Source organism: Marmota marmota, unplaced genomic scaffold, assembly GCF_001458135.2.
Source record: "Marmota marmota marmota unplaced genomic scaffold, marMar, whole genome shotgun sequence".
Lineage (NCBI taxonomy): Eukaryota > Metazoa > Chordata > Mammalia > Rodentia > Sciuridae > Marmota > Marmota marmota.
In genome coordinates, this window is record NW_026000229.1 from 28,471,123 (window position 1) to 28,482,773 (window position 11,651).

At 42.6% G+C, this 11,651-nt stretch overlaps 1 protein-coding gene across 2 annotated transcripts in view; it reads right to left on the reverse strand.

The window, feature by feature from the left end:
• The window catches only part of Gldn (gliomedin), a 66,815-nt gene that overhangs the window by 29,667 nt on the left and 25,497 nt on the right, over nt 1-11,651 (reverse strand). For both annotated transcript variants that reach the window (XM_015480660.2, XM_015480659.2), the window contains exon 2: nt 458-509. In XM_015480660.2, coding sequence (XP_015336146.1) covers nt 458-509 — 52 coding nt within the window. The remainder of the gene's footprint in view (nt 1-457; nt 510-11,651) is intronic.

Genomic DNA, 11,651 nt, shown 5'->3' on the forward strand with positions numbered 1-11,651 from the left:
ACGGGGCGGGGGGGGGGGCATTTCTTGACTACTTAGAAATTGGCTTCCAGACCTTCCTGTTCATGCTATATGTATGATGCAGGGAGAGAATTATTCCTGATAAGAGAACTCTATTTCTCATGTACAAGAACTCTACCATTTTACAAGGTCTTTCCCCTTTTAAAACTAATGGTAATGGGGAAAATACCTATGGCCCTGGTTCAAGGTACCCCGAGTTTCTAATTACCCAAGGCCTAATTATTTTCCATGGCTGTATTTCTATGGCAATACCAGAACTTATTATACCTTTTCATAATTATATTATAATTGGCTTTTAGCTCAGTAAAAACACCTGGTACAAGTAAACCAACATGTATTTTTACAACATAAAATGCTCCTGTGTTCACTCTGCCACTGCCTTTTGGCCAGCACGGGTATTGGCGGAGTGAGCCGCTGGGTCAGTGGCTGGCCAGCTTACCTGTGAGGCAGATGCCCTGGGTGCTGTTGCACAGGTCCACCATCACTCGGATCTGCAGAGGAGAGAGGGCGATGAACAGCAGTCAGGAGGCATTGGGCCCTGAATTTGCCCTTTACTCAATCAAGCAGAAAGTAATGATAAAAATGCACCAAGTAACTTCAGGAGAATGTGCAGAATTTTGAGGAAAAGGGTTGACTTAAAACTGAAAAGAACCCTTTAGAAGATCTAACGACATTTGATGTGAGTGCTCATCTATTAACACCACAAAGAGAATTTCCTAGATTTCTATCAACTTCTGAGAAAATAGAGGATGGTGAGGGAATCACCAAATCCAGTTTTCACCAGTGTAATTAGTTGACCATCCAGCCTCTGAAGGGTCCATCTGTGGGCCTGAATAAAGAGAGTGGTGAGCTTAGTGGTTAGAAGCACGCACTTATCAAAGGGGAGAACGTAGCTGAGATATTCAACCTCTTGACACTTTTGTTTCCTTTTCTGAAAACTCAAATAACATAAGCACCTACCTTGAGGGTTGGGCTAGCTCAATCCCTGGCATGCAGAACCTGTGCTTTGGTGGACCATGTGGACCCTGCCTACTCACCTTGGATAACTACCTGTCACGGTGGTATTAGCCTGATATCTGGCTCTCCCACATCCACTGTCTACCCCTACCGTTCTCTGTAATGTTCCCTAAAACCAAGTTTGATCATGTTAGATCCATAGACTGATCTGAAAGATCTCTAAGAAAATTAGTAAAATGCAAAGTACAGAACAGCATGCATAATATACTTTCATTTATGGAAAACAGTGGTGCACATACAAATGTTTCTACATGCTTCTCTCTTGCTGATTTTCATCTTTGGCTTTCTAGAATATTTCTGGAGACCACTAAAAAGCCTCAAGTGAGGGGGAATAGAGGGTCAGGGGGAAGAGAGCTGTACTAAGCATGATATGTCCTTTGTTTTATTCACATGTTCACAGATTACTCTTTCAATTAAACTATTTTCAAAAGAACATGTTTTGATGTGAGGAGAAAAGTGATTTTGCCTTTTATCTATGTTGAATCCACTTGCTAGGAGTCCAGAGGGAAACTCACACTGTGTTTACTTTTTGCCACGTATGTATGTAAGTGAAAATAACCAAAATGGTTTTGGTACCATAGTGAAAGCAGACCTCATGGTCCAGTGCTGCCTTTTATTCAGTAGTGGAGTCAGGTATCAGAGGGGCTCACTTTCTGGGTAGAAAATGGCCTCTGGTTACAAGAAGGGTCTGGTTTTTATAGGTTACACTGAGAGGTGGCTTCATTGATAGAATGTGTCAATTTGGGCATTCAGGAAACAGGTTGTGAGAATTTGAAACTTGTTTTTACTGGGCAAATATGGGGGGGGGTCCAGTGTTTATCTTTTTCTGCCAGGGATCATTGTACTGGGAAAGGATCAATGTTTGGCTTCTTCCTCCAGGGTCTATTTTCCTTGGGAAATAATTTACTGGGAAAGGATCAATATTTGTCCTTTTTCCAGGGGCTGCCTTTTTAGAATTGATGTTTGCCTCCTTCCCAGGGATTGTCTTGTCACTGGGAAATAATTTACTGGGGAAGGATCAATGTTTTGCCTTCTTCCTCCTTCCTCTTGGGTCACACTGTTTGTCATTTTCCATATCCTTCAATATCAACAGTTATTTATTTAGACACTTATTGTGATATATACCAAACACATTACAAATCTATAAAATGTGTATGAACAATTTAAGGATGAACAACATAAGAAACATGTACATTTGGCCATCTGTGGGGTTTTGCATTTACAGATTCAATTAACCACAGATTAAAAAAAAATGTATCTGTATTGAGCATGTACAAACTATTTTCTCATCATGATTCTATTAACATATAGTATAACCTTTATGTAACACTTATACTGTATTATGTAGATATTGTAAATAATCTAGAGATGATTTAAATTATACAGGAGGAGGGCTGTGGATGCAGCTCAGTGATACAGCACTTGCCTCGCATGCACAAGGCCCTGGGTTCTAAGCAATACTATGTCATTGTCTATAAAGGACTTGAAGATCCTCAGACTTGGGTATCATTGAAGGGTTCTAAACCAATCCCTCATGGATACTGGAGGATGACACATACCATCCTAGTTGAAGAACTGGAAATTTCCAGTGGCTTGGAAGCATCCCATGTGCCCCTCCCCACCCTACAACTCTTCCAGCTGAAGTATATAAGGCAGTTCCATTCTCCCCCAGGTAAGAAGAGAAGTTTAGAGAGGTGCCATCATGTACTCAAGGGCACACAGCTTGCCTTTAGAGGGAGCAGGCTGAACGCCACATTTCCCGATTCCAGGTCCACTGTACTCTATTATGGCTTTGATGATCACTTTTAAGTAACCAGACAGAAAAAAAAAATTGATGTGCTGTTTTTAGTCATTTTCATAAATGAATGTAATCAGCTGCACTGTGGACAAAATTTATTGTCTTTAAAAATGTATAATTAGCCATTGAAGGGACCAGAAAAGACTGACAATGCTTCATTTGTTGCCTGGGGGATAAGAGCAGAAGGAGTAGTTTCAAACAATAGAAGCATCAATAGGGAAAATGAGCCTTTCTCTTTGATACTGATCACTGGTCTAGGAAGGCACACTGGAAAAACTAAGAAGGAGTTTTCACTTCCTGACCTTTTGACTTCATTTTTATGCTAAATGTTAGTTTAGATACTTACCAGTAAATCACCTTAATCTTCTCTTAGAAATATTCTTTTAACAAAGGTAAGCTATGTAAGATTGTGTTGAAGTGAAACACATGAGAGAAACCTGTGGCCATAAAGCCAGAACTGCTCCCCATTTTATCACAATAATGAAGAATTTGGGTGAAAATAAGGCAATTCAAAACTAAAATAATAAAATCTACATGGTCACACTAAAGAGTCCCATTTGTAGGCTTCCTAGATCTTGATTTAGGTTTTGAGAATGTTGAAGCTGGATGAGGTCTTTGAGGCCATTGTCCTAGGAGTGTTTCATGGGATTTAAACGTGGCATGGCCCTGTCTCCTGTCAGAGGCCACCTCCCACCACTCTTCCCTGAAGCTGTGCGCTGGGGCTGTGGTTGGCTCCCACCTAGCCCTTCCCCGACTCCCAACTGAGAGGAGCCCAGGCAGCCACTCCCCCTTACTCTCCTGACTTGTCTCAGTAGCATTTATTATCCAATATTATCTTTCTTATGTATTTATTTATTACCTGCCCCCAATCTCCAAATTTTGGACACAGGAAAACTTTCTCTTTGTTTTGTCTGCATCCCCTGTGTCTGGAACAGTCCTGGTGTCCGGCCTAGAGCTCCACTGGGGAGAATAGCATCCAGTGGGAAAGTGAGGGAGAGTCTGCCTTGAGGGAAGCCGACAAGAAATTGCTGGTCTGGGATTATGATATGGGAATCTGACGGTGTTGGGAAGAGGGTTGGACCGGGCACAGGAAAAGGTCCATGACAGTGGTGGGAAGTCCCTCCTAACTCAGCTGGTCTAGCGTGGAGGACATGTTTTGTGGGAACAATGACCTTCGCCCTGGGTGTAAAGTAAAGAAGGGTACCCAGAGAGCACAGGCTTAGTGCATCCATGGCCACAGCATCATTGAGGACGGAGACTCGTCTCCCCAGAGGACCTGTCAGTTTCATCTCCTTGGCAAGATCAACACAACAATGGGCAGAGTCACACTGCATTGTATGGGAACTTGTCCTCCACATTGATAGTGTTGGGGCTCAGAAGACAATAGAAGCCCCAAGATATAGGCAGAAGCACCCTCAGAAGCAAAGTTTCTGATCTTCTCTTGTCCTCTGTCTCTTGCTCCTTCCTCTCCCCACAAGGCAAGTCATAGAAACTAGAAGTCCTTTTCCCCAAAGAAAACTATAAAGCCTAAAAATATTGCTCTAATTTCTCTTACTCCCATCCGCCCTGCCTTTCTGTCTTGGAGCTAGCCATAAAGAAATTCTCTGCCATGTCTTGTTGGGCAGTAGATCGTAGACCCTCATTTCAGAAGGGGCCTGCTTCAAGCCCAGGAGGAAGGAATGCTGCATAAAGAGGCCAAGGAGACTGAACAGAGGCCTGGCTGGGTTCTCCCTCAGCATTAGCTCAATACTCTCCTCCAATCATGGCTGTCCGTGCTTGGTGGCACCTAAGCATAAAAATAGATAGTCACCTGAAGGTCCCATAAAATACAATCAAGTCAATTGGTCATGCTTCTCTCCTGAAAACCTGTATTCTGGTATAGGGTTGTTGGTCCCAGCCCTTTAAAATGGGCAGCAATGGGATCATCCCCCTTTCCACCCCTACAACATTTGGCAGTGATAGAGAAGACAGCCAAAACGGGCTCTGCTGGTGACCTGACCTGACCTCCCAGCTTTCTCTCTGGAAAGAGAACTGGTCTCACTGGATTAGTAGGATTCATGGTGGGGAACTGGGCAAGGAAGGGGCCCCAGGAGAAAAATAATGGACATGATAGCCTGGCATCAGATGACTTGAGCTGGCTTTTATTCAAATTAAATAAAGAGGGGACATAGTTTGGCAGCATCTCTTAAGAAGCAAATGCTACATGTTAGGAACCCGCTTGTAGGATGCAAGGATAGCTGGACAAAAATGCTCATTGCCACACTGTGTAGCAAAAACATGCAGACAGCCTGAATGTTTATCAAGGGACTTGTAAACAAATTTAAAAAGATGAGGTAGAGCTATATGTACTACACGGAAAGACAGCTTTTAAGTGAAAAGAGCAAAGTGCAGCCAAGCCACATAATAGAGCTTTTCAGTTGAAAAAAACAAACAACAATTAAAAAACTAAATATGTTAGTATAAGCACAGAGAAACACTGGTCGGTCATGAACCAAACCATTAACTGAGATTGTTTTTTTCCCCAAAGATTGAGGCTGACTTTTTGTCTTAGTGGTGCTTATTATTACCTAATATTTTCTTGCTTATGTATGCATGTATTTACGTACTGAAAGGGGATTTCCCCCCCCCCATTCTTTGTTTACAGTTTAAAAGATATATTGGAATGATGAATGATGTTTACTTTGCTGTCCTTTTAGTGAGAGAGCAAGAGGACAATGTGAATGAAATAATGAGACTAACAACCTGGCTTTATGACCCCCGAACAGCAAACCTTGACAATCACCCCAGCACTTGATAGAACATGGACAGATTTCTATTGTTCTAGATAAATAAAGAGAATGAACTAGAACAGTTGTCTAGTCCAGTGATTTTCAAGTGGTTCCTAAGCCAGAAGACTTTTCTTGTTTCCAAATAAATTGCCAAATCCCAAAGTTAAAAAAAAAAAAAAAGATTAAAAATGGAGCTGTCATGGGCCATCTGGGGTGGGGCTGACCTTAGTTATTGTCTGTAAAATGAGAGGGTTAGACTAGACAGATGATTCTCAATCTCTGCTCCATTAGAATGGTGGGGGACAGGGGGAGGTGGGGACACATTCAGAGGCTCCAGAGTGAGGGGAGGAGGGATGAGAAAGTCAACTGAGGAAACTAGTAGAGTGGCTGGCCGCACTCACCCATCCGCCTTCCAGAGCTGACTTCACCCCCCCACCCCACCCCCAACACCTCATCTACTTCCTCCCCCTGCTTAACCTTTGGGAAAAAGAATTGTCTGAATTCAATTTGAAATGCAGATTTTTGCTTTCATTTAGTTCGCATATGAGCAGGATATTAGATTTTTACTAATACAGGTATAATTGAAAGTATGTCAATTTCTGTGCAAAACTGAAAGGTTTAATCAAAAGTGTATCTTTCTCATCAGAATGAATAGACCTAAATGAGTGAGCTACATCAGCTCACCCCAACTAAAAATGCACAGAAGTTGACTGGCTACTCTCTTGAACTCCTTTTCTCTGGCTATTTACTCTCGGGATTGGTTCAGAAAAAAGAATGGAGCAAACCTGCTGGTCCTTCCTCTGGTTTGGGTGTAGCTAAAACAATGAGCCTTGTCTGGGTTTCTCTGAAGTTCAGCAAGCACAGATTTCCAACTGCTAATTGGAAGGCTGTTTAAATGCTAAGTCACCTTCCAGATCTGACCTATTGTGCAACTTAAATTCTTTCTCTCTTAGACAATTGAATACTCTTTCTGACTCTCCTTAATTATGCAAATTGACGTTATTATATGCATGCAAATGTTCTTGTTAGAAAAAGCTTCAGGGACCTGATAATCAGCCTGCCATTGACCAAGATTCCTTAGACTGGAGACATAGGACTATGAATGGGGTGGTCCAGCTGCTTGTCACTAGAAGGTTAGACCACAGATGTTGGAGGAGTTCCTCATGGGATCTGATGCTGCTGTCAGACACCATGGCCTCATCCATGGGAAAGGTAGAAATTAGCACTGTGGCCAAGGTATGGTGAGGGTGAGCTGCAAACCCAAGAGGAATGTGGACTTCACCTCTGTTTAAAAAATGAAAGAAAAGGGGGAAAAATGAAAGAAAGGAAGAAAGAATCATAATTCTAATTCCTAAGGCCAACCATATAGCCACCTAACCAAAACTTAAGCCTTTCTGATTTCCACCTCTCCAAATACTAGCCCTGGCCAAAAAGAAAACATGAAGGAAGATTTGTTTGTTTGTTGTTTTGTTTTTGGTGCTTGTTACCAAGATTCAATGAAATTAAAGCAATCAACTATTGACAAGTCAGCTTATATAGCTGTTTGCCTTAAAAAAAGAACATATGGCAGGCAGCTAATTATGAAAAAGATCAAAATACTTCCTCCATTATCAACTGTACTCTAAACTGCTTTAACACTGAGATTTTGAGTCTTTTCTTTTCTTTCTTTTTTTTTCTTTTGGTGTGAGATCTCCCAATTTGGGAACTGTTTTCTTATATGCTGTTATGGTTTGGATATGAGGTATCCCCCAGAGCTCATGGGGGATAGATAATGTAAGGATATTTAGAAGTGAAATGATCAGATTACTGACAGCTGTAATCTAATCAGTGAATAAACCCATTTGATAGTTTTATAATTTGAAAGAACTACTGCGCTAGGTGGTCACTATAAGTAGGTGGTGTATGATTGGGTATACCTTTGGGGATTATATTTTATCCTTGGTTCCTCGAGTACTTTCTCCACCCCTCCTTCCCAGCTGCCATTGGCTGAGCAGCTTTCTGTTAGGTTGATGGTGGCGACTTAGTGTCAACTTAGAACAAAGCAGCCCGAGCTGGAAAAGAACATCAATCAGATGCCGGCGGAAATGCCTGTCAACAGTGAGATCTCCTGACTAACGCCTGTCAATCAGCAGGACCCCCTGGCCAATCCTGGAGTTCAGCCAACTCCCTTGACCAACTCCAAGGGGGAAAGGGACCCTAGAAACACCTTTTCCTGTCCCAAGCCCTTCCTTCCCTTCTGTAAGCCCCATAAAAGTCCAGTCCGGTCGAGCTTCCACACGGTTTCTCCTCAGACCCTTCCCCTGTCCCCTCTGTGGGTCTGATCAAGTTCCGCCCGGGAGTGATATCTCAATAAAGCCTGTTCAGCAGCCTTTTTAAATCTGCCTCCTTTAGTCGCTGCCTGCCTCGCCTGATCTGACACTTTCCTCCATCACATCCTTCCACCATGATGTTTTGCCTTACTTCGGGTCCAGAGCAATGGAGTTGGCCAACCAGGGACTGAACTCTAAAATCATGAGCCAAAATAAACTTTTCCTCCTTTAAATTGTTCTTGTCAGGCATTTTGGTCACAGTGATAGAAAGCTAATTCTGTAGGGTAAGCTCTAACTTGATTTGGTTTTATCTTTGACACTGTGGATGGAGATGCTCTGAGCATAAGAGTCACACTCTGGGGCCTGTCCTCATAGGCCCAGCTGGTGTTGAGCTGCAGCTCCACAGGAATATCAGCTGAAGGTTTAGCAGGCATTATCAGCTCCTGTGAACACGTCCTGGCCATCTTCTGCCAGACAACATCAGTGGCCTGCTCCCGTCAGATCATTCAGATTGGGATCCTCAGAACACAGAGGAGTCCTGCCCAGGCTTTTCCCAACAGCCCACCTACTGCTCCTTCTGAACCTGCAGCACCACAGCTTGGACAGTAGTTAGCTCACTTTGTCACTGTTAACTCCAGCATTTCTCATAGGCTCCTACTGATGGGGCTATTTCATCCTGTTTGCCCCATGCATACATTTAACCCCTTTCCCAGCACTAGAATGGCATTGAGTCCATACTAGGTGTTTAATTAACACTTCAGTATCATTTATTTGCTCAACTGGGAGGGAAATATTTTCCTAAATCAATGATATTGGTTTCTGACTGGTAGTAATGTTGTTTGTATTGTTGCGGCTCAGGAAACTATGCCCCAAAATATGTGCTTTGGTATGCTAAGTGCTTTTGAATTAAAAGAATTTGGAAGTCCTTAAAAGCTGCCTCAGAACCAAGGATTTTCTAAGCTTCTCCTACATACCCTGCACTTGGGAAGGGAAGGGTTCTTTCTAGAAAACACTTCCAAAATAAATGCAACAGTCTTAAACTCTATCCTTAAGAATCTCATTGAATAACTAGGAAAGATTAACCACCAGAGAAGAGGTTAATAATAACCAACATATAGAGTCAGACTTTTAAAAATCTGTTCTTTTGAGGGCATCTCTGAGATTACCTTGTGAGACTTTATCTGCATAATAAGACCACCTTGTTCACAGTGCAGTTTCCTTCCCTCACCCTTCTAACCTGCTGCCCCCTCCTCCCAGGAGCCTGAACCCCCTATTTCTTTCTGTACTCACAATGCTATTTAAATTCAACCATCTGAATCTTTGAGTTTCATTGATATTTTGTATGGCTCCCATATTTATGCATGTTAATAAAATTTGTGTATTTTTCTTCTGTTCATCTATTTTCAGTTTATTTCAGCATATTTATTTTGAACCTACAGAGGGAAAGTTTGAGTTTCTCAACAACAGGAACTGAAAATCCACTATTTGGTTATTTGTTTCTCTTTGCGCCTCTTTAGGATAATTTCATTTTTACAGATACTCCAAAATCTCCTAGAAATCAGGACCTTGAAGATGCTAGGGTTATCTTATTAGAATCCCAAGACATACTATCCCCCTCCTGCCCATATCATTATCATAGTAAAATCAGAAACCACGATGCATCCTGGTCTATATGGTAATAATACACAAATTTTTCCTACTATCTTGAATCTAGGTGCCCCACATGAGGTTCTGCATCCAGGTCAGGTTAGGACTGGATCAGCCATGCAGAGACTGGGGTTTTTATATGGAAAGGAGTCTAAGATATTACTGAAAATACACAGCCACAGCAAAACATGTGTTATGGTTTGGATGTGAGGTATCCCCCAAAAGCTCAGGTGTGAGACAATACAAGAAGGTTCGGAGGAGAAATGATTGGGTTATAGCCTTAACTAATCAGTGAATTAATCCCTGATGGGATTAACTGAGTGGTAACAGAGGCAGGTGGGGTGTGGCTGGAGGAAGTGGTTAATTGGGGGTGTGGCTTTGGGGTATATATTTGTATCTGGCCAGAGGAGTCTCTCTGCTTCCTGAGCATCATTTGAGCTGCTTCCCTCTGCCACACTGTTCTGCCACACTTCAAGCCTTGAGGAGTGGAGTCGGCTGTCTGTGAACTGGGACCGCTGAAACCGTGAGCCCTCAAATAAATAGTTCTGGTCAGATCTTTTAGTCACAAAAGTGAAAAAGCTGACTAAAATAACAGGGCACTCAGCAGAGCTTCCTGCTTTGCTAAGCGCACTAGGGTCTGGTGGGGGCCAGGCTGCCTCCCAAGTGCTAGGGCCTGTCTCTGAGGCATGTGTCTTGCTGAGGAGGTCTGGAGAGCTGAACTGAATCGCTGGAGACTGAGTGCGGCCCTCCAGCAGCCCTCCTTTGCAGTCTAGCTCAGTGATTGCTCAGATTCTCTAATGAAATGTTGAACAAATAATTAACAGGTGTCAGTCTGAAGTCCACTGACAAGCACTGGCCAGCTGTCATGCATACAGAGGCTGTGAGAGTCACATAAGCCAAAGCTTGGCTGGGTTTGGCTAAGGACTTGTGGACAACCCAATTGAAGAGGCAGTGCCAGCAAACACATGCATGCCAAAATCTCTGAGGAAAAAAATAAAACAAAAAACCCCCAAACTTTTGGGGCTGGAGTTGTGGCTCAGCAGTAGAGCACTCACCTAGCATGTATGAGGCCCTGGGTTCGATCCTCAGCACCATATAAAAATCAATAAATAAAGGTATTGTGTCCAACTACAACTAAAAAAATAAATAAATAAATAAAACAAAACAAAAAAAAAAACCAACGTTCAGCCAGGACCAGGGCCTTTGGAAACACTCTGTATGACATTGGTTAACATTGGGAACAAGCAAAAGCACATGGCTCAAGTCCCTGAAGTAGCACTCCTCCCCCAGATGTGCTTCAAGGCCTTCTTAAGGGTCTGACCTCAGGTCAAAGGGAAGACCCGGTAAGCTTGGCAGGGGCAGCAATGGTCTGGTTGTTTTTTCTTATTAACTGCAGGGGGACCCTGGAGATGTTTCCCAGCCCCTTTGACAAAATAAGAAACAAAGTAATAAAAATGGCAATTCTTATCCCAGATGGTAGTTGTGAGGACTCAATGAAAAAGGCCTCACGAAAACAACTGCTTGTTTGCATTGGTATTATAGAAACATATCTAGTCATGAATTGTATGCAAATCAGCTGATTTGCTTTCTGAAAAATTATCATTTTGTCAATTAATACAATTGCAATGAAGCCTTCTCATTAAGGTCTAATTGCAAGCTTGATTTATCAATTGAATTAAAAATGTAATATGAGAAAGATTTTTTCAAAAATAGCCAAGCATGATTCAATAAGTGTCATAACTCACCACCAAATAAATATAAGCTAAAACTGGTTCCTAAACTTTTATCTTCTCATGCCTGAAGCCCAACAGGCTCCATCAAGTCCCCACTTCCCAGCCAGGTCCTGTCTTCAGTTCAAGTGACTGCCACTCAGTGATGACAAGTATTTTTGGTTTTCCTCTTGTTGCCTGGTTAAATGGGAGTTGCCAGCAGCAAGGATTCCTCTTTGTACTAATTGACTGACCCAGCTCCAGAACCAGAAATGCTGGATCATTCTCAAAAGAGGCCTCAGGGCTGGGGGAACAGCTCAGAAGCAGAACACTTGCCCAGCATGTGCAAGGCACTGAGTTTGATCCCAATCACTTGGGGGGGGGG